General features: G+C 44.6%; 1 protein-coding gene across 1 annotated transcript in view; it reads left to right on the top strand.

The window, feature by feature from the left end:
• LOC123746352 (probable phospholipid-transporting ATPase IIB) overlaps window positions 1-23,344 on the top strand; it is a 58,338-nt gene that overhangs the window by 4,595 nt on the left and 30,399 nt on the right. The window contains 11 exon segments of the mRNA XM_045727818.2: window positions 869-1,046; window positions 3,299-3,443; window positions 4,134-4,247; window positions 4,770-4,940; window positions 5,368-5,595; window positions 7,708-7,893; window positions 8,896-9,017; window positions 11,228-11,450; window positions 20,612-20,848; window positions 21,958-22,119; window positions 22,437-22,613. Of these exon segments, the coding sequence (XP_045583774.1) occupies window positions 898-1,046; window positions 3,299-3,443; window positions 4,134-4,247; window positions 4,770-4,940; window positions 5,368-5,595; window positions 7,708-7,893; window positions 8,896-9,017; window positions 11,228-11,450; window positions 20,612-20,848; window positions 21,958-22,119; window positions 22,437-22,613 (1,914 nt within the window). The 5' untranslated portion in view covers window positions 869-897.

Genomic DNA, 23,344 nt, shown 5'->3' with positions numbered 1-23,344 from the left:
ATATCTGATATAATCTCCTGTGTACTAAATGTTGCTTATTAACATTTTTGTATCATTAAACAGCCCTTCCTCTTGGGTTGCCAAGATGCACAAAAAGTCACAAAAAAGATGCACTAAATTGCCCGAACCTAATCTTACCTAACCAGTGGCCCCCCCCTCCCCCATGAATTGAAAATGTGGTTGTTTTGAGAGCCACTATGATTTATACCATATTTTGCCCATTGGATATTATTTTCCTCGATGTGATGTATTATTCGAGAGGACGGGTTGCGTTCACACCAGGGTGGTAAAGTAGGTTTATTCTACGAGTCATTATTACCATCAAGGTAAACTACTAAAATCATTTGTCAATGCAGTTAACTATTGTTGTACAAGCACATACTTCTGGCATGTTCGTTTCATTATTGGAGATAGAATTAAATTCACCAAATTTTAAATCTATCATTCTTATCTCAAACAAGTCATACCATATGCAGCCATCAAAGAGTTTTGAGTTGATTATGTTGTTGAATATATTGAATATCTATAATTAAAAGCATTTTCAAAATGCAGTACAGTACATGCTGGGTTTCTAGGGAGAAATGGGACTTAATAAAATTGTAATAGTTTGAACACACCATTTGATGCTGATCTGCTGGAAAAACATTGGAAACTGAGGTTACCTTGCATGGAAATAGTGATTATATGTTAAAATGCCTTGTTTCTCTATACCTATTACTGAGGCTAAGCTTGTTGAGTTAACATGATTTTTACGGGTTGTGTGTGTGGTTTTTGCTTAAGTAGTTGTTAGGTATTTGTAGCGAAAAATACTTGAATGTATATACTGTACTGTAATACTCTTGTATGATAACTATTCTTGTGTTTTCAGAAAAAGCAGCCGTCACGCTGGGGAGTATAATGATGCATGCTGCTGTGGATGGGGATTTTGAAGCAGATGAATCGCAGTATTTACTGTCTGATACAGACACAGACACTCGTACATTCCAAATGACAGGAACACAACGGTTGTGCTGTCTTTCTTTCTGCATACGAAACTTTTTTGCACGGTAGGTGATTGTTATAATGAGGTCATTTTATGACTAATCTAAGCATAAACATACAGGTTTAGGCAGGAAGTAAAATAATAGTAATATAAATAATAATAATAAAAGGGGGTAAGGTGCATGGCTGGGAGTACCCAGATCGCTGGTTCGAGTCGTTGCATTGCTCCAATTTATTTTCTCATTGATATGTATGTTAATGTGAATAATAATAATTCAGTAATCATATAGGTTTGCAACTGAGCAAAGTAGACTCTTTTAAGACACTGTTAGCAGAGTTAGCAGTTGTGAAAATACACAGAGAAATTATACTTATATGATATATCAATGAGAAATTAACAGGAACTCTGAGGTGACGCAAACCCTCGACCGAGAAAATCCCAGCTGCTGACACTAACTACTGGACCACCCTGACTTGATAAAATTTATAAAATTGGATTTCTACTGATGTCACCTTCAGACTATCTGTGATTTCAGTAGAAATTCGGTTGCATGACTTTTACCAAGTCAGGGTAGTTCAGTGGTTAGCGTCAGCAGCTGGGATTCTCTCGGTCAAGGGTTCGAGTCATCTCAGATCACCAGTTGATTTTCCCAGTTGTGAAAATGCTATACCTGTAGCAAAGTTGAATGATATTAAACAAAAATCAAGTTTCAGTGCAAAATAAAATCTTTCCTGACCAGTACAGTTCATTTGGTTGCTGCAAGTGCCTACCGAACTCTGTGGATTGGTATTTATGCACGTAGTCAGGGCAGGTTGACGCTCTGCACTGGTGCAGGGGAAACGTTTCCGTCCTCACTGCATCATAATGGTGCACGTGAGATACCATGTAATTTGCATACCGTCCCAGATTTTTCAATGAGATATGGGCATCGTGCAATACTGTATTATAATACCCGAAGCAACTGCACTCACACAGTGAAATGACCACCAGAGACTCCAACCAAAGCATTTGGTATAGAATGATAACCACGAGCTTCTCCCCTCAAGAAGGAAGAGCGAGTTGCAGACCTTGGTCATTTGAGCACCTGGGACCAATATAACAGCCACCACTTATTCTCAGAATAAGGTGTGCTTTGTTACTTTTAGGAAGCAGGAGCCTGGTACACAGCTGGGACCAACAGAACAGCCACCATTTGCCCACAGAAAAGGAAGGTATGCCTGCTCATCATTAGGAAGTGGGATGCTGGTACTGGGAGAAAAAAGTCAAACTTTACATAAATAGAGCTGGGTTCAAGTCAGAAGCAGTCTCCATTCCTCAGGACAAAAAATGACTTGAAACCTCCTAGCATCAGCAGCAGGAAGGTGAGACAGCAAATCTTTGTAGCACTTGAACATTATTCTTCACCATTGGATTGGTTAACTGGTTTGCTAGGCATGAAAAAAGAAATACCATCTTTGAACAGTTGGAGACACAATTCCTCCACACCAGAGGCGTGTACTGTTCAGGCGTAGAACCTAGATAAAAAAAGAGCAAAGCAGAACCTAGACTGCAGCCCCAGCTGATGCCTCGGGCCGGGCATGTGTGATTGCTCTGGGTGGACATTGAACTTGGCATGGAAAGCAACTGAGGCATTCTTCAGAAAGGTGCTTTTCAATCCTCTCAATTCATTATTTTCATTATTGGCTGATTTTAGTATTAAAATCTGTGCCAAAGTGTGTTTTATCATTTGCAACAATGTATGGTATAAATTTCTTAAAAACAGAAAACTCCCAGTGCAAGGACACTGGTTGCAGCGGAAGGGGCCGGGGTATGAACCTGTCTGTTCAAACAGGTTAACTGTGTAATTTTGTTTAATATATATTACAGGAGGAGAAAAACATGAACGCAGAATTTCACTTCAGTGATATGTACAGGATTGAGTGGGAATTATAAATTGAAAATCTAATAGGGTTGTAAATATAAATTATTAAAATATTGTTTGAATTGTGTATGAGAGCATCAATAGTTAATGGAGTTTGGCACTTCTCAGAGATGAAATAGCTTATAAGGAAATAAATTGTGTGGGAAAATATAGAAGTGAATCATGTTTACTTGATCTGATTTAACTTTGGCATCTGGATGTGTCTAGCGTTATTATTTCTTATGATTTGTAATGTGAACTTCAGTATACAGTACAATGCTGTATTATGAAACTTTGGAATTGCATTGTAATGATTAATATGTGCCTAGAAAGGTAGGCAGGAAAAGAATAATAATAATATTCTAAAAGGTTGTCCTATTTCATAACATTCAACAATTGTTTTACTCATGAACTAGGTTATGTGAGAGCATGGTGAGCTGCTGCATGCGTCGTCGTCAGCTCGCAGCGAGATCTGTACGGATTGGGCACCCAACATCAGAGAAGTTTCCTCCAAATGTCATTCGTAATCAGAAGTTTAATTTCTTCTCCTTTATCCCTCTGGTAAGTTTTATCATGAAAACACTGAATTAGTTATACAGTTGTGTGAAAAAGTCAGCCCATCCTCCAAAAATAATACATAGCATTGTACTTATAACAATTATTGGATGAATGTGCAAAAATGGTCTGTTATACCCACAAATTTCACACTTTTGAAATATTGGAATACCCCAAATGGGATTCTAACAAGTGGAACAGTAACTATAGAAATGAACCTAATCTGTCTTAGGCCTAAATAAGCAATCCTCAACCTAATGTACACCATCTTAGGCTGATCAGATATTTGTCCTTAATTACACCTAAGAAGGTTTAGGGTTGGTTGTTGCCGTCTTTCTCGTGCCCTCTACAAAATTAATTGTACAAACTGTGAACTTTTTGGGTGCACCGGTTGATTTTTTGTCCATTCAACAAGTGGTTGTTATAAGTGTAATTATTTTTGAATGACAGGTTTGAGCATGATGTTAGACAATTGTGCCTTACTCAATAAAAGTATATTCACGTGTTTCTTTTAAAGGTTTCTGGCTTATCATTTAAGAAGTATAAATATCACAGCTTTTTGTGAATGATATTTTAATGTATTGCTGAAAAAGAAGTTGAAAATGTATTAATAATATGGTATGCTGAATATAAATGTTATAAGTTTTACATTTATAATATAACTGTACTACTGTACTAATATTGTTATCTTTTCAGGTTCTCTTTGAGCAGTTCAAGCTATTCTTGAATTTGTATTTCCTTGTGATGGCCACATCTCAGTTCATTCCAGAACTTCGTATTGGATATTTGTATACGTATTGGGGGCCATTGGTAAGTGTTGTGTAAAATGGTGACGTGTCACAAGTATGTCTGTCAGTTACATGCATCGGTAACCTAGAGCGAAGAAGGTGTGATGAGTGTGTTTATGTACAAATTTAGATTGGCCTTGGCATAATGCAATTATAAAAACAATAATAATCATTTTATTTGTAAAATATATACTGTATAGGAACATGTTACAGTAGTTAATTAGTAGGATCAGCCACTAATACACACAGCATATTATATAGTGGAAAGGTTATCAGGACAAAATACAAAATATCATGGTGTTATTAGGAAATTTTAGGTTTAATGATAAGTAAAAGATGAGTCTGCAAAATTAAGAATAGAAAATGTAAGATTACTTGAAATACAGCAACAAAGTGCCGATGAATACTGATAACGAAGCAAGAGATGCTTCTCTGAGAGAAAAAACAATGAGATGGGTGTGGAAGGGACGGTGTGAATAACATAATGGAAAAATAGCCCTGAAGCTGCCCATATTACACTACTGTACTGTCCGTCTCATTTCAGGGCTTTGTCATACTGGTGACAATGACTCGTGAAGCAGTTGACGATGTTCGTAGACGACAGAGGGACAAAGAAGTAAATCAGCAAAAATACAAGCGCATGACCCCTCACGGAGGGCAGAGAACAGTCACCAGTGCAAATATCAAAGTTGGCGATTTGATATTTGTTGAGAAAGTAAGATCATTTTCTGTATAAAGATACTAGTACTGTGTTATTATTAATCATATTATTGTAGTGATATTTGATAATTAAATTTTCTTTACCATTTCATTTCTAGTGTATTGCTCATCCTGCTTTGTAAGGAACTATTCATTCAGTTATACAGTATATTAATATCACAGATTGCAGTAAACCAAAGTACTTTCTGGCAGCAATAAGAGAATAAGAGGTTCAGTGCCCAAACCCATTATGTGCCTCTGGAACCTTTTCCACTACTGCCCATAGTATAGGTATTGGGTACATAATAAATAAGCTAAGATGTCCCATCAAAAGTATACACGTATATATATATACCTTAGTAGTAGGCATCCGTCAATCATAGGAGACTATGGAGTTGCGTTCTGGTTGCCTTATAGAGTTGAATGTAATAATTTCTTCACAGGACCAGCGTGTGCCAGCTGATATGGTGTTCTTACGGACAACTGAAACTAGCGGCACCTGTTTCATCCGCACGGACCAGCTGGATGGCGAAACTGACTGGAAGTTGCGGCTCGCTGTCCCCGTAACACAGAAACTGGACACAAATGAAGAACTTTTTCAAATGGATGCGACTGTATATGCTGAAAAGCCCCAAAAAGATATTTATAACTTCATTGGTACATTCACAAAGGTAAGTCTGCCAATTTTAGAAGATAAGGTGCTTAGCAAGTTGGGTTCGTGAAAAGGGTTAGGGTTTATTAAGTATTTTAGTGAAACCTGACTTTGAATGACATTTTGAAGAGATCTGGGATAAAGTTAGTTTGAAAACCACTGAAAAAGGTAAAGATTGTGTATGTCACATTGGATTAAAATGAGGAATATTTTTTAGATTAAATTGTTTCAGGTGAAGGTTAAGTCAACAGAATCTGTGAAAGAAGATTTATGATGATAGCAACAAAATAAATAATATTAAGGGGACTTGATGGCTGAGTGGACAGCGCTCGGGGTTTGTAGTCCTAAGGGTCCAGGTTCGGTCCCCAGCGGAGGCGGAAACAAATGGGCAGAGTTTTTTTTCACCCTGATGCCCATGTTCACCTAGTAGTAAATAGGTACCTGGGAGTTAGACAGCTGCTACAGGCTACTTCCTGGGGATGTGTGTGTGTGTGAAAATTAGGATTAACGACTTGCCTGAAATGCTGTGTGTGCTAATGGCTGTACAAGAATGTAGGAACTCTTGTATATATACAAAAATATATATATATATACATGATAACTATTAGAAATAAAAAAAAACATAAACACTGCATTATGACATCCTATAATGTCCATGTTTTCTGAGTTAATATCATTTTTAGAAATGCAACAAAATAATTAATATTTTAATTATTTAAAGTCTCATCAAAATGTCTCATCAAAATATCATTCAAAGTCAGGTTTCACTAAAATACTTAATAAACCCTAACCCTTTTCACAAACCTCACTTGCTAAATTTTTCCTTTAGAAATGGCTATTTCTGAACTACAGCCCCTCAGATTCTTCCTGAGCCTAAGCCTATTTGATCCCACCCAAGACACACACCACCTGTCAGGTTCTCTTAGCTTTTATCCCCATCATGGGCGGGATCCTTCCTAGTGGTGCTGTTGTGAATTTGATAATGATAATGTTTATTTTGGAAAAAATACATACATATATAATTAGTAACAAGCAGGATGTTGGATTTCTAGATAGAGTAGTATATTTTATGCCTAAAGCCATTAATATGTACAGCATTTCAAGCAAAGGAGAGGGGTAGTTGTGAATCTAAGTCAGGCCATCATCGAGCGCACTAGCTCACTGTGATGCAAAACCGGGCTGTACTCTGTAGTACAGCTGGGTTTGTTCTCGACGCACTATTGAGAATTCCAGGTTTGAATCCTGGGTGGGACAGAAATGGTTGGGCACATTTCCTGTCACCTAATGCCTCTGTTCACCTAGCAGTAAGTAGATACTCAGGAGTTAATCAGCTTGTTGTGGGGTTGCATCCTGGGCAGGGTCAATAATTCAACCTTGTGGTGGGGGGGACCGTGATATAAGCTTAACATGTATGAACACACTCTGGCTTCCTGTCCCCCGCTACAATGAATTTAATGAATTATTATATGTCAAACTGCGAGCAGAGACATCTAACAGCTTTTCTGTGGGGAGCCCCATCGGCTCCATGAAGCTACGAAGCTCCATGAAGCCATGAAGCTTGTTTTCATTTTCTCTTCGTTCACTGGCGTTCTCACCTTGTTTAGATGGAGGAGGTCTGCTTAGCTTCTTATTAGGCAAGCCTAGGTTGTGTTGGTAGTCCTCTTCTGTTTCCCCCGAGGTTTCATAGCTGTTTCTGGTGGTCAGTTTGCCTGCTACCTGACAGGGTTCTACCGGCTTAGCTAGCCGAGGTGTTGACATTACAGAAGGTTTTGGTAAGTTTGTACTCATCTCGTTGTACTCTTCTAGTTGTGTTTGCGGGGGTTGCGCTTTGGCTCTTTGGGCCTGCCTCTCACCACTAACACTTTACCCTATCATGAGTTATGTCTTATAGAGCACACTTGAGGGTGTACCGACCTCTTTTACTGTTGATTTCTGCCCTTTAAGGTTCAGAACACTCATGAGAGGACCATTACCATAGTTCCCTGTCAAGATATGGATGGATAAGAGTTATGGATGGCCTATATAAGCTCTCAGAGCATATGAGAGTTCCAGCATGGACCAGAGTATTCTATTATGCTTAGCAAGTTTTTGTTTTGTTTGCGTAATCTAAACAATGTATTATTTCACTTAGCATGATACAGATACGGAAGAGGCACTGACTGTGGAGAACACAGTTTGGGCAGGAACAGTCGTGGCCTCCGGAACACTACTAGGATTGGTGGTATACACAGGAGCCGAGACCCGCTCCGTCATGAACAACGCTGCACCCAGATCAAAAATTGGTCTGCTTGATCTGGAAATCAATAATCTCACGAAGGTAAATTGTTTATTATGATTGCTAGTATTTATCTGATATGTTTAGTTAAATATATTTTGTGCTGTTACGAAATTACTTTTCAGCAATAATGAATTGCAGTACCTACTGCATTGTAATAAATTAAAGTCAAAATCATAATTTTGTACATGTCTATAAATATTCATAATTTCATGCAGATCTATGAATATTCCTCATTTCATGCAAATTAGTAAATAATGCAGGCGATGAGTCACAATAACGTGGCTAAAGTAATTTGACCAGACCACACACTAGAAGGTGAAAGGACGACGAGAATGGTCCAGGACGGACCGAAATGTCGTCGTCCCTTCACCTTCTAGTATGTGGTCTGGTCAACTTAGTAAATAATTCTCATTTCATGTAGAACTTTGAATATTCCTAATTCATACTCTATGAATATTCCTCATTTCATGCAGATTGATAAATATTCCCCTTTTAATGCAGATTGATGAATTCCTCATTTCATGCAGATCTATGAATATTCCCCATTTCAGGTAGATCTTTTAATATTCCTCATTTCAGGAAAATTCAAGGTTAGAAGGACAGTCTGCTCTATGTCTGTGTAAATTTGGAGGACTATTTTTGCTGCTTCACAATTCAGGTTGAGCACCAAAATTCTAAGAGTGTATGTGTGGGGTTAGATTTACATGTGCAGCACTTGATATAGTACATAGTTCATGGCATACAAGTTGTCGTTTTGGTGGCGATACTTCCACCACTTTCACGTTTCTTGACTGCATTGTCTCGCTCCTACCTTTCGGGCCTAGTTCAGGTCTTGGCTCAGGAAGTGACATAGGCGGTCTTGCCCAGAAATGATGTTTTTGTTCTCGACCTTTTCTTTTATTATTATATAATTATAGTATTCTTATTTGATGTACCGATACAAATCTGAGGAATTTTCAATTTTGTTTTTCTGCATTTTTATCAAATTATTGAGTTCATTATATATTACAGATAATGGCATTAATTATTTTTGCTCAACAGCTTTTGTTTGTGGCAGTTTTGGCCTTGACTGTAGTGATGATGTGTCTAAAGGGCTTTGGAGGTCCCTGGTATCGTTATTTCTTCCGCTTCATGCTTCTCTTCTCGTACATCATACCAATCAGGTAAGAACTTTTGAGCATTAAGGTGCATTAAAAATTATATCTTGGGTTTTGTAATATATTAACTTCATATAGTTTATCTGTGCTGTGCCTCTCAGATACTGGATCTGTTCAAGTTTGATTTTGTTTCCATTTTCTGGCTGTGCTACCTGATTACTGCTTGCCATGTTTTCTTTGGAAAAGTGGCACCTGTTTTATCAGTCTTCCATGTACTATTGCCAGAAGGCCTGGACATCCTGAATCAGATCCCTTGTGCCCCCATTCTGTACTGCACCTCATTGCAGTAGATTTAAAAAAGCACACTCTCCTAGCAGATATGATTACGGTGAAGCCGCTGGTCTTCGTCCTGCTAAGAACATTTTTTTTTCTTCAAATTGATACATAATTAACTTTTAAAAAAAAGTTAATTTAATTTAAGGATACATCTATAGTATGACTAGAATGAGGGTATGTTTGTATATAAAATAAACATCAGATATCCACGGTTGTTCAATATACTCCCAGCAAGTACAGTAAAAGAAATATTGCCGAAACAAACATGCACACCTTCAAGAGAAAACTAGATAGTTTTCTTGAAGTGCCGGACCAACCGGGCTGTGGTGGGTATGTGGGCCTGTGGGCCGCTCCAAGCAACAGCCTAGTGGACCAAGCTCTCACAAGTCAAGCCTGGCCCAAGGCCAGGCTTGGGGAGTTGAAGAACTCCCAGAACCCCATCCAGGTACAATCCACTTACCACAAACTAGTTAATACCTGCAGTAATTAGTGAGATATTAACTGGGATATGTAGATGGCATAATTTGTAGCACTTGCCGGGGCTCACCCGACTCAACCAGTGGAGCTCTGGCATTCAGCCAGAAAATCATTTGTAAAACATTTTCACCAATATAAACATATATATTATGATCTATATTATACCCACCTTCCTTATAATACTATTTTGTGGTATTCCTACAGTAACATACAATACGAATCCTCGTCACGGCCCTTGTGGATTTGTTTATACAATATATTGTATCTAACAATCCAAAACCCAGTCTCTTTGATGTAGTGGTATCACACTTGCCCTAATTATCATGACTGGATTCATCAGGATTTGAGCCTTGGGCAGGGAGGATTGACTATTCACCAATCCTCAACTGTTTGTCCCTGTTCACCCAGCAATAAATGGGGACCTGATTGTAAACCAATTGTCAGATTGTGTTCTAGAGAAAACAAGTATGTTAAGATTTGATATCAATGATCAAAGTTCTTTGGTGGCCTTTTCAGTTGGTTTGAAGTTACCTTCTCACTACTTTTTTAAGTTGTTCGAACCATAGTGCTTGGGTTTCTGAGGTACTGTGCATTGGTTGCATGATTTTTTCTGGGTGAGCCTCCGAGACTCGCCCAGAAAATGGCATTTCATTACATTCAACGCTGGTTTTTTATCCATAAAGCACCTTTGTAGATATCTACTCCTTGTGTCATTCTACAGTTTAGGGACTTATACTGCAGGGTGACAATAAAAACAATCATATACAATATACAATTTATATTGGTGTTTGACAATCAAACAAATACTTTTCTTGTGATTTTCATTAGAAGCATGAAGTCATGTTAAGCAAAATCTTTTATTTTATTTCAACTGTTTCTTGTTAGATATTCTTTAAAGTTTAACATGTTACTGTAGTATAGTTGCATGGCCTCTTGACATTTTTGGGGTTTAGTTTGATTCATGCTTTTTGTGCTAGAATTGTTAAACACAGATTGCCAAGGTCTGGTGATTTGTGCAGCCTTAGCACCCTTGACTGGCATGATCATGTTCAGTGGAACCAGGAATGACTTTACAATAGTTATGAATTGAATAGGTTTATATTTGGGAAAGACCTGGGTAAATAGTGGAGTGGAGCAAGGGTTGCTGAGTACTGGTGCAGATTACTGGGTAATATAATAGATGTGGGATAACTGGATTGTTTCAAGCGTAGGTTAGGCACATATGTGAACGAGTTTGGGTGGATCTAAACAGGAGCTGCCACATATGGGCCAATAGGCCTGCTATAGTTTAATTTATTCTCGTACTCTTATGCTCTTAGTGTGCATTTGAACATTCAGCTCAGAAAGGAGCTTTTTATATTCACTTAAAACTCAGTTTTAGTTTTGGAAACTTGTTTCTAAATTGTGTATGAATATTCTTGTCAATCTTATCATTTAGTCCTTCAAAAGTTTTGTTGTTTCAGTTTGAGGGTGAACTTAGACGTAGGAAAAGCCTTCTATTCCTGGGTGATCCAACGTGACCAAGATATGCAAGGAACTGTGGTACGCTCTACAACTATTCCCGAAGAGCTTGGTCGTCTCACATACTTACTCACGGACAAGACAGGTACTCTCACTCAGAATGAGATGGTGTTTAAAATTCTTCATCTTGGAACTGTGGCATATGGGACGGACACATTTGATGAGGTAATTGTTCGTTTAACATTTTACTTTTTTTATGATAAGTCTTTCAGAATATTTCTTGGGGATTCTCATGAGATTATGTTAAGTGGCTTAAATAAAAATGAAGTGGTATTGGATGCAAATGTTTTCTAAACATTCAACTGCAGATTAGTTATTAGATTTGGAGAGCCTCATTATCCCATCACAATTATTTGGAGAAAGCTCTTTTTTTTTCCGTAACTCTTTGTCAGAGCTAAAATGAAACTACTGTATGTACAGTGGTACCTCGGAATGCGATTGTCCCTGTATGCGAGATTTTCGGAAGGCGAGGTGTATTTACTCCAAAAATTTGTCTCGGAAGGCGATGGTTACTTCGGGAGTCGAGTTTGAACGCGAGTTTGTTGATACGCGTACAGCCGACCTAGCGCGTGGTCGTTCGGCGATCGTCGCCCCTCTGCCCCGCTGCCCCTCAGTTCACCATTGTCTCGCGCGCAGTGACTACCCCCACATCAATTCTTGTCGTGAATTTTCAGTGTTTTGTTGGATTTTTGGTGATTTGTCTATACAATTTGTTATTATATATCTCACCATGAGTCCCAAGAAAGCCAGTGGTAAGGATAAAGGCCAGAAAGCTCATGTGAGGATGACAATAGAGGAGAAACAAGAGATCATTCGAAAGCATGAGAACGGTACACGTGTTGTTGATCTTTGTAGGCAGTACAACAAAGCGACATCAACAATATGCACTATACTTAAGAAGAAAAATAAGATTATGAGTGCTAATGTGGCAAAAGGAGTAAGAACATTAACGACACAAAGACCACAAATACTTGAAGAAGTGGAAAAGTTGTTATTAATTTGGATACACGACAAGGAGTTGAGGGGTGATAGTGTTTCGGAGGCCATTATTTGTGAGAAAGCCAGGGTGTTGCACGAAGACCTTCTAAAGAAGACCCCTGCAACGAGTGATGCAGAAAAGAAAGAGTTTAAGGCAAGCAGGGGCTGGTTTGAAAAATTTAGAAAGAGAAGTGGTATCCATAGTGTTACAAGGCATGGGGAGGCAGCCAGCTCAGACAAACCAGCCGCTGGACGATTTATTGATGAATTTAAAGAGTTTGCAGAGGCTGAGGGATACCTACCGCAACAAGTGTTTAATTGTGACGAAACAGGACTGTTTTGGAAAAGAATGCCTAAGAGGACATACATTACCAAGGAGGAAAAATCCTTGCCTGGACACAAGCCTATGAAAGATAGGTTTACGCTTGTGCTGTGTTCAAATGCGAGTGGCGATTTAAAAATTAAACCCTTGCTAGTGTATCATTCTGAAAATCCAAGGGTTTTCAAACAGTATAATGTGCAGAAAACCCGTTTGTCTGTGATGTGGAAGTCTAATAAAAAAGCATGGGTGACTAGGCTTATTTTTTCGGAGTGGGTGAATGAAGTGCTGTGCCCTGCCATAGAAAAATATCTGCAGGAGAAACAATTGCCACTCAGAGCCGTGCTTCTCCTTGACAATGCTCCTGCTCATCCTCCAGGCTTGGAAGATGATTTGATGCCTCAATGCAATAAATTCCTCACAGTTAAATTCCTTCCTCCTAACACCACTCCTCTAATTCAGCCTATGGACCAGAAAATCATAGCGAATTTTAAGAAACTGTATGAAAGGGCACTTTTCCGGAAATGTTTTGAAGTGACTGAAGCCACAAACCTCACCCTCAAAGAGTTCTGGAGAGAGCATTTTAACATTTTTAGTGCTTTAAAACTCGTTGACAAAGCCTGGCAAGAAGTGACTCAAAGAACCCTGATCTCTGGCTGGAGAAAATTGTGGCCTGAAGGTGTGAGAGAACTAGACTTTGAGGGGTTTGAGCCTATAAATGATGCGCCTATTGTTGAGGAAATTGTTAGTCTAGGCCAGAAAATGGGCTTGGAATTGGATGGTGATGATGTGGAGGAGTTGGTGGAAGAACACAACGAAGAACTGACCACCGAAGAACTCCTAGCCCTTCAACAGGAACAGGAAGCCAACACAGCAGCGAATGATTCTGCAGTGGAGGAGGAGGTGGTGGCAACAGCACCAGCGAATGTCCCTTCTGCAGTAATTAAGAAGGTGTGTCAGATGTGGGAAGAGATTCAAACAACTATTGAACACACTCACCCAGACAAAACTGTAGTAGGCCGTTGTCTTAATCTTTTCAATGACAGTGTGATGCCTTACTACAGAGAGAGCTTGCGAAGAAGGGAAAAGCAAGCTTTCATGGACAAATATTTGGTGAAGAAATCGAGCAGTGAACCTCAACCAGGACCTAGTGGCACTCAGGTTAAACGTCCCAGGGAGAGCACACCAGAAAGGTCCTCACTGCCTGATGTGATTATGGAAGGGGACTCCCCTTCCAAACACTAACTCCTCTCCTCCTCCCCCCTCCTCACCATCTTCCATACGCCTACAGCACTCGACAGTAAGGTAAGTAATAACTGGAACATACTTTTGTAGGTTTATTTAGATGAATTAGGTATAAAAATTTAGTTTGATGTGGGGTTTTTGGGGTAGTCAGGAACGGATTAATTCATTTCCCTTTATTTCTTATGGGGAAATTAACTTCGGAATGCGAGTTTTCGGAAGGCGAGGCGTCTCCAGGAACGGATTAAACTCGCATTCTGAGGTATGCCTGTACTCTCTATTTTATTAATGAATCAGTATTTTAGTATCATGTCTTTACTTGTAAGACATGAGTCAGCAACATTTAACCTCTTTTTCTGGGGGGAGCCCCGTCGGCTCCCCGGAGCTATCCCAGGCTGATATGCTAATGTCAGACTTTGGCATCAGTCATGTGTATGGAGTTCTTAGGCCTACCGGGGACCACGGCCAGAACCGGGCCCCCTCAGAGAGGCAAGGGGAGCAATGGCCTATAGAAGCCCCCGTGTAGTTGGAAGCATTCTATGTCTGCCATCGACCGGAACAGGCACCCAGAAAGGTAAGCGCCCCAAAACAAACCCCTATTCTGGTTAAAATTGCTACCTAATACCGAACTAGTGGATAGAACTCCCCAACCGAAAACAAGCAAATTAGTGTGACGTCACACACTGCCGCGCCGCTGTCTGCGCAGCTCCCCCCTCCCCGGGAGGGGGAAGGGGGAGCCCCAGACCCCCCGCGCCGGCTACCCACACCTCAGTTCTTGAGGCTGATGCTATTGGCGGTGGTCGTGTGCTCTGGCTCCGGTGTCGCTACTGCACTGTGCTTTGAGTGTGGTGTTAGTTTTGTGGGTGCGAGAGCCAGGAGTTATCTTCAGTACTCGGGCTGCATGCGCCTAGGGCTGCCTTCCCTAGGTGCCCTGTAAGTACTGCCCTTGGGGCTTGGGGCCACCTTCCACAGGCTCCTCGGGGTCTGCCTCTGCTGGTCCGTTTTACCTTTCGGTTTTTCGGCCGCCTGTTGGGCTCTTGGGTGTTCTGTTCTCCCTTGTTACCGGCAGGTAAGAGGCAGTTTGCACTGGTAGGGGCGCAGGGTGCTGCTCAGCTTGTAATTCCCGACATCGCGGCCGGCTCTGTTCCTTGGGGTTCGCTGTCCTCTTGCGGGGTTTTGTTTTTCTTTTTGTTTTTTGCCTGGTGGGGGGTTCTGTCATTTTATTCAGTTTGTTTTTGCCCTTCCACTGTTCTCCTCGGTGGCGCCCCCTGCTAGGTCCCCGTGAGTGTACACGTCCCTGGGGTTCAGCTTTAGAAGTTTGCTTGGTAGTTTTGGGCGCCGGTTTGCAGCACCCTGCCTGGGACTACCTGAGCGCGAGTCCTCTTAAAGTAAACGCTCAGGACCCTGGGAATCCCCTAGGGGGCGCGTGGGTCCGATGGATGTGACCCCGGAGTCCCCACTCGCTGTGTGCGAGTTTGAGGGTTGCTCGGTCCCCTTGTCTCAGGGTGACCCTCATTGTTTTTGCCTCTGCCACGCTGCCTGTTGGGTCGGTGATACTTTCGACCCTGAGTCCTGTGAGTGTTGCTGCTTGCTTGTGACTCAATTTACCCAATCCTCTGATGATTCTATTCGGGTACAGGCGGCACGTGCGTTGCAGTCTAGGTTTCGTCTGTTGCAACGCGCTCGGTTGGTTGCTTCCCCGGATGCCCCGGGGCTGCCCCGCTTTGCTTTTCGAGACCCGGACTTGGGGGTGGGGGTCGCTTCGATCCTGGTTCAGTCCGCACCTCCTCGTCCTTCCCCTTCTGTTCGTTCTGGTCCCCCGCCCCTGCTTCCGGCCCCGAAGCGTCTGAGGGTTTCGGGGTCGGAGCAGGGGTTACTTGATCTCGAGACTCGGGCAGCTTCGGGGGTTGCCCCTTCCGGGGGGGCGGCAGAGGCATTCGGGTCTTGTCTCCCGGCCGAAGCTTCAGGGTCTGACCAGTGGGCCCCCCTTCCTCCAGCTTTTCCGGCTGCTCCGTCCTTGTCTTGTGGGGTCGGGGCTTGGGGAGAGGACTCGGCCTCGGGTCCTGTGGTGACGGACCTCGAGGCTGGGGAGGGGCTGACTTGGGGGCCTTGGGCCCCGCTGGACCCCGCCTGGGTTTTTCTTCCCACTGAGCGGGGCTTATTGTTACAAGGAGTGGGGTTTTCTTTCCCCCCCTCTGCGTACGAGTTGGATTTGGTGTCGGCCCCTCCCCGGGTACGGTTCCGTGTTCCCCCGGGTACGTCGGTTCCGTCCTTCAGGAGGTTTTCGGCTTATCGCATCCAACCTGGTGTGGTGCGCGCGGCCTTTGCAGCTTACCTCCTGCGTGACCCGGATTATGCCTCGGAAATGGATCCGTCCACGTTCAGGTTTGGGACTTCGTTCCCTTTCTGGCTCCGTTACGAGGTTCCGGAGTCATCCTGGCTAGCAGACTGCCCCTTGTTTGGTCTGGATTCCTGGCATTCCTTCTGTCGTTCCCGCACGCTGGAGTGGCGGGAAGCTTCCACGGTGCTTCAGGTTTTCCTGGGGGGTGAACTTGAGTACCTAAATGAGTGCTTGTTTGCCCCTGCCCTTCCCCGCGATGTGGGCGTTCTTCAGCTCCATGTGCAGGTTCCCTCCCTTTCGGCGGCGCTCGTGGCGGAGGACTTGCGCGCTCGGGGCCTTTTGTGTTCGGCCTTGCGGTTCTTTTCCCTCCTGGAGCTGTCTTCGGATTGGCTCGTGGAGGATGTGGGGACGCTTGGGTCCGTCCCGGGGTCCGGCACCTTGTCCTCGGCTGCGCGTTCGTCGGCTGCCTTGTTGAAGCTGTTCACGCCGATTTTGCGGGATGCGGTTTCCCTGTTCTATGCTTCCCGTCTCGCGTGTCGGCAGGCGGTGCTGGGTTCCTCCGTGGAATCTGCTTGGGCTCTGGCTCTTAGGCGTTCTTCACCTTTTTGTCCTCTCCTGTTTGGGGAGTCGGCCGTGGCGCAGTTTATTCAGGCTGCGTCGGCGGCTTGTCGTCCGATGTCGGACTTGTTGGTTTTCCGGGGGTCCCGGGGTGGGTCTTCCCGGAAAGGTCGTGCCATGGCTCGGGGTTCCTCTCGTCGTGGTAGGCCTCTGGTGTCAGGTTTGGGGTTGGCTCCTCCTGCGGACCCTCCCTCGTCTGGTCGGCGCGGTGTTCGCGCTGTGCGGGGTTCTGGGTCTCGTAAGGGTCGCCGGCCCTTTCGCGGTTTGCCCCTTTGACGGGGCGATGGGGGGGCGGCTTGCGCTGTTCGCCCGCGCCTGGTCCCACGATTCGTGGGCCTTTCGGGTCGTGTCTCGCGGCCTGCGGTGGCGTTGGGTGGCCCCTCCCCCCTTTGGGGGGTCGGGGCTGGCGGGGCAGGCTTCTTCCCCTGCGCTCTGTCGAGTCGTCTTGGAGTGGGTACGCTTGGGCGTCGTCGAAACGACGTCGTCCCTCAGATGGGTTTCCCGTCTGTTTCCGGTTCCGAAACGGGACTGCGCGGACCTGCGGTTCATTCTGGACTTGTCCCGTCTGAACCCCTGGGTTCATTGCCCCTCCTTTCGGATGACTACGCTGTCTCAGGTTCGGCTCCTCTTGGAGCCGGGTGCTTGGATGGTGTCCCTGGACCTCCGGGACGCTTATTGGCATGTCCCGATTCATCCGCGGTTCAGGGACTGGCTCGGTTTTGTAGTGGGGCGTCTGAGTTACCGCTTTCGTTGTCTCCCGTTCGGGTTGAACCTGGCACCTCGCGTGTTCACACGCCTTACACGGGTTGTGGTGGCTCGTTTGCGTCTCCTAGGTGTTCGGGTGTTGGCCTACCTCGACGACTGGCTGGTTTGGGCTCCCAGCCAGTCAGCTTGCTTGCTAGCCAGGGATTTGGTTCTTTCCCAGCTCGCCGGGTTCGGGTTCTTGGTGAACTGGAGGAAGTCCCATCTGGTTCCCTCTCAGGTTCGGACTTGGCTGGGTCTCGTGTGGGACTCTCGGACCGCCTCCTTGTCTCTCCCTCCGGAGTCTCTCCTGCGGCTGCGGTCCCGCCTTCGTCTGTTTCTGGAGGGCCCTCGGGTCACCCGGCGGTTGCTCGAGGGGCTGTGCGGGAGCCTGAACTTCGCGATGGTGGTCTACCCGCCGGGTCGGGTTTGGCTTCGACGGCTGTTCTGGTTCCTTCGGGGTTCCCCCTTCCGCCTCTCTCGCGATCGCAGAGTTCGACCCCCGGGGGACTTGCGTCGGTTGCTGCGTCACCGGCTTCCTCTTCGGGTTTTTCGGGGTTCAGTGCCTTGGCGCCTACCCGAGCCCTCGCTCGATGTGTACACGGATGCGTCGTCTCTCGGCTGGGGTTTTGTGACCAGTGCTCACCAGGCCGGCCAGGGGCGTTGGGATCCGTCCTTCCGTCGAGCTCACAGTACGGTGCGAGAGTTCGCGGCAGTGTGGTTTGCTCTGGGGAGGATTCGGGTGGCCCGCGGATCGACGATTCGGCTCCATTCGGACTGCTCTCCGGTGGTTCATTGCCTGAACCGCGGGGGTTCGATGCGGTCCTTGTCTCTTTGGGGTTGGTCGCTTCGGGTGACTCGTCTGCTGAGTTCTCGGGGTTTGGCTCTCCTGGCGGTTCACGTACGGGGCGTGTCCAACGTCTTGGCCGACGCCCTGTCTCGCTTCGTTCCCCTCTCCACGGAGTGGACGGTCGACGACGAGTCCTTCCGTTGGCTTTGCCAGACGTTCGGGCGCCCCGAGGTGGACCTCTTCGCGTCGGCGTGGTCGCGGCGTCTTCCCGTTTATGCGGCGCCCTTCCCCGATTGCGAGGCCGTCGGGGTCGATGCCTTTCGGCTCGACTGGTCGAGGTGGGGGTTCCTGTACCTCTTTCCCCCAGTTCGGCTGTTGCTCCAGGTCCTGACTCGCTTAGAGACTTACCAGGGGAGGGTTGTCCTTCTGGCCCCTTGGTGGCCGGCCCAGCCTTGGTTTCAGGCGCTGGTTGCTCGGTGTCCGAACCCGAGGGTTTTCCCGCGGCTCCGCCTCTTTCAGCAGATCGGGCCGGTACGTCACGTAGCTGGTTCGATCTTCTCCTCGAGTCTTCGCGTATGGTTTTTTTGACTCGAGTCTATCATCATCTCTATGGTGATCAGGTGGCCTCCTTGTTGGTGTCCCACCTGAGGGCTTCTTCTCGGCGGCAGTATGAGGTTTCCTGGCGGTCCTTCCGTTTCTTTTTGCGTCTTCGTCGTGTTAGCTCCTTGTCTGTTCGGGTGGTCTTGTCCTTCCTCTCGTGGTTGTTTCAGGACCGTCATCTTATGCCTAACTCTGTCGCTTCGTATCGTGCGGCGCTGGCGGAGCCGCTTCAGCTTGCTTTCGGTATCGATGTTACGTCTGCGCCGTTTCGCAAGCTGTCTCGTGCATTGTTTCACCTCCGGCCTGCTCATGCGTCGCCTGAGCCGTCCTGGTCTTTGGACAGAGTGCTCGCTTTCCTTTCATCTCCTCGTTTCGTGGTGGCCCCTTCGGTCCAGGATTGTTTTTCCAAGGCACTTTTCTTGTTGGCTTTGGCCTCTGGGGGTCGGGTAGGGGAGCTTCATGCTCTCCTCCGGCGCAGGGGTTTCTGCTCTTTTGGTCGTGGTGATAGTTTTGTTCGTTTGCAGCCGTCTCCTTCTTTTCTGGCGAAGAATGAGACTGCTGCGTTCCGGAGGGGTCCATGGGTGGTTGATGCTTGGTTGGTCAGGCCGGGGGTGCATCATGTTTTGTGTCCGGTTGCGGCGCTTCGCCGTTATTTGCGCGCCACAGCTTCTGTGTCCGGGGACGCGCTGTGGGTTGATCCGGTTTCCCTTCTTCCCTGTTCGCGGGTTCGGGTCTCTCAGGTCGTCCGCAGGGTTATTAGGTCTAGCCAGCCTGCGGTCTATCCCCGTGCCCATGACGTTCGTAAGTTCGCGGCTCTTGCTGCCGTCTTTGGGAATATGTCTTGGTCTGATATTCGGGCGCGGGGATTTTGGCGGTCGAACAGGGTCCTGGCTGCTCGTTACCTTGTGAATGTCCCTGGCCCTCGTCGGGCCTGTGTTGCTTTGGGTCGGCGGTTGCAGCCAGTTGTCTCGGCTTCGAGTTGAGGGGTGAGCGACGACCGCCTCCCGGGTAAGTCCCTCTTTTTCTGTCTGTGGGTAGTTAGCTCCGGGGAGCCGACGGGGCTCCCCCCAGAAAACCAGCGTTGAATGTAATGAAACGCCATTTTCTGGGTGAGTCCCGGAGGCTCCCCGGCATCCCTCCCTCCCTCCGGTCGGCGGTTTTTCGCGTTTTTGACATCCAGCCTCAAGAACTGAGGTGTGGGTAGCCGGCGCGGGGGGTCTGGGGCTCCCCCTTCCCCCTCCCGGGGAGGGGGGAGCTGCGCAGACAGCGGCGCGGCAGTGTGTGACGTCACACTAATTTGCTTGTTTTCGGTTGGGGAGTTCTATCCACTAGTTCGGTATTAGGTAGCAATTTTAACCAGAATAGGGGTTTGTTTTGGGGCGCTTACCTTTCTGGGTGCCTGTTCCGGTCGATGGCAGACATAGAATGCTTCCAACTACACGGGGGCTTCTATAGGCCATTGCTCCCCTTGCCTCTCTGAGGGGGCCCGGTTCTGGCCGTGGTCCCCGGTAGGCCTAAGAACTCCATACACATGACTGATGCCAAAGTCTGACATTAGCATATCAGCCTGGGATAGCTCCGGGGAGCCTCCGGGACTCACCCAGAAAATGGCGTTTCATTACATTCAACGCTGGTTTTTTCTTCTGTAATTGCCAGTGGATAGAGAGCTTCTATTTACCAACAGTATTTGTTCTCAGGTCTCATCTCATGTGAAAACCTTCTTCTGCAAAGACATGAGTGGCACAGGAACATCTTCCACACCTACACGCTTGAGAAAAACTGTTGTGACTCGTGTAGGGGAGGCCGTAAAAGCTCTTGCACTCTGCCATAACGTGACTCCAGTATACGAGGAAGGTGCAAACTTAGCCATTGAGGAAACTGAAGACATTCAGACGATAAACAGTGTCGTGTATCAGGCAGCCAGCCCTGATGAGGTGTGTTGATATAATTAGGAAATAATAATAATAATTCCCATTGTTATGGATAGGTTGATTGTACCTAGGACTAATCAAGGTCTACCTAGGCCAGCCACTAACCTTCCCAGGATTCAACCCACAATAATGGCTTATTTCCCCAGGTACCTAACTTACTGCTGATGAACAGAGGCATCGTGTGAGAGGAAACTTGCCCAAGCATTTCTGTCCTGCTCAGGGATTGAACCCGGGTCCATTGGTTGTGAGCTGATAATATAGACCATTTGCTAGATGGCAGTACTTTGCTGTATGTTCATATATTGTATATTAAAAGGGGCAGTTCATTAATAATTTTGTGTCCTGATGGTGCTAGAATGCATCATCTGTTTGCTATTCATAAACATTTGTATATTCATTACTGTCATGCATAATCTATTATACAGTAAATATACTTTTGGTTTTGCATCTGTTCTCTAAATAATTTATTTGTTAACATTTAGATACCAAATTTATAGTTATAACCCAACAAATAACAGAAAACATGAGAAGATTATTAAATTTTTAAGCATCACTGACCAGGACCTGCCGAGCCCGTCATGTTTACAGTTAAGAACGTGTCGAGAGGAGCATAATATATTAAAAATACACTATTGTTTTTTAATCTGTTATCTAGACAAATCATTTGCGAACATTTTGACACTAAATTTATGTGCAGACGATGAGTCACAATAACGTGGCTGAAAAATGTTGACCAGACCACGCACTAGAAAGTGAAGGGACGACGACGTTTCGGTCCATCCTGGATCATTCTCAAGTTGATTGTGACTTCTGCTCCAAAGATTTGTCATAGATTTATAATGATACAGTATTGTGATTTCATTTTGTAGGTCTTCATGTTTTTATTTCTGGTCAATTCCTGTCAATTTGCTTGTAATATGTGTTCTATTTCCTGGAGTATGTGTCATTTTGCAATACAGTATTAAATTTAGTGAGCTGACTTTGGCATTTTTGGGTACACACTCTAGTTTTGTATTTTTTGTAGACTTGAAACTACACTTGAGTGCTTGACATAATCAGTGAATTCACTATTCATTACTAGAATTAGAAATAAGAAAATACATTTCTTGCAGGTCTCTCTTGTGCGGTGGACCGAGATTGTAGGCCTCCCCTTGGTACACCGAGACCTCACAACCTTGACCCTACGGACGCCAGCTGGTAAACACCTCGCCTACACTGTCCTCCAGATCTTCCCTTTCACCTCGGAATCTAAAAGAATGGGCATCATTGTGAAGGTAAGAAAGAATTAATGCCATTATGATGGTAAGAATGTCAAAAGTTGTGAAAATGAGAAAGAATGGGCATTATTGTGAAGGTGGGATAGAATAAGCTTCAATGTGATGAGATGATATGGGCTTCATTGTTAAGATAAGAACCTAGATTACTTGAGGCTTCTCTGCAAGAATTTTGAGGTCATATTTAGGTCCTGACATTAATACTGATTTTTACTGGAAGTTGGATATCACAGGCTTGAGCAGTTTCAGAACAATACTTCATATACTTTATATATATACCCTCTGCATTTTGAACTTACTTGTTTTTATATTACCAGGAGGAATCAACAGGTGAAATAGTTCTTTACATGAAAGGAGCAGATACAGTGATGGCCTCCATGGTAGAGTATAATGACTGGCTGGAAGAGGAGTGTATCAACTTGGCTCAGAAGGGCCTTCGTACCCTTGTGGTGGCTCGTAAAATCCTCACCGCAGAACAGTATATGCATTTTGAGGTACGACAATGGCATGTTAATGTATAATGTATTGCCTTTCATATGTTATCAGTATACCAGTCTCCTATGTTGAATATAATTGTTGTCTATTAAACTTCCTAGTGAATTATTAGATCACATTAATTCGTATTTGAATTAGGCAAGTGCAGTGTACTGTATTTGCTGGCATATGCGACACACCTATTTTACAAGGATATCTTGTGGAAAAAGCAATTTTAGTATATTTTATCACACATAAATTAATAGTGATTTTTTTTTATTATTATTTTATGATTTTGTGCTTGTATAGCACAATATATATTTGGCTGTTGGTGAAGAAAAACATGCATCCTTTGCACTGGTAAACACAGAAGATAGAACTTGTAATTTTTGTTATTTAGTCGAAGAGATTTGGAAGTAATTTGACATAATCTGATGCAAGCAATTGAAGTACCCTTGTGATGGGTTTCTGTTATAATTCCACAATTTTCAGTAATCACAGAATTGCCCATCTGTGTGTCAATGTTTTCTTACCGTTCAACAATATTAGTTCCATTATCCATTTTTCATTGTTTTATTTATATAACTCTATAAATAAATATAAATTTATTTATATCTCATGCACTACTGTGGTCTGGTTATGTACCATCATCTATGGAACTATTTTGCTGTGATTTTGTTCATTTTACGTTTCTGAGAGGGTTGGTGGCTGTCTGGAGCTAGCCCAGGGTCCCACAGAGGTGGGACCTACT

The sequence above is a fragment of the Procambarus clarkii genome, chromosome 80 (assembly GCF_040958095.1).
Source record: "Procambarus clarkii isolate CNS0578487 chromosome 80, FALCON_Pclarkii_2.0, whole genome shotgun sequence".
Taxonomy (NCBI): domain Eukaryota; kingdom Metazoa; phylum Arthropoda; class Malacostraca; order Decapoda; family Cambaridae; genus Procambarus; species Procambarus clarkii.
This window is presented reverse-complemented; position numbering and strand designations above follow the sequence as displayed.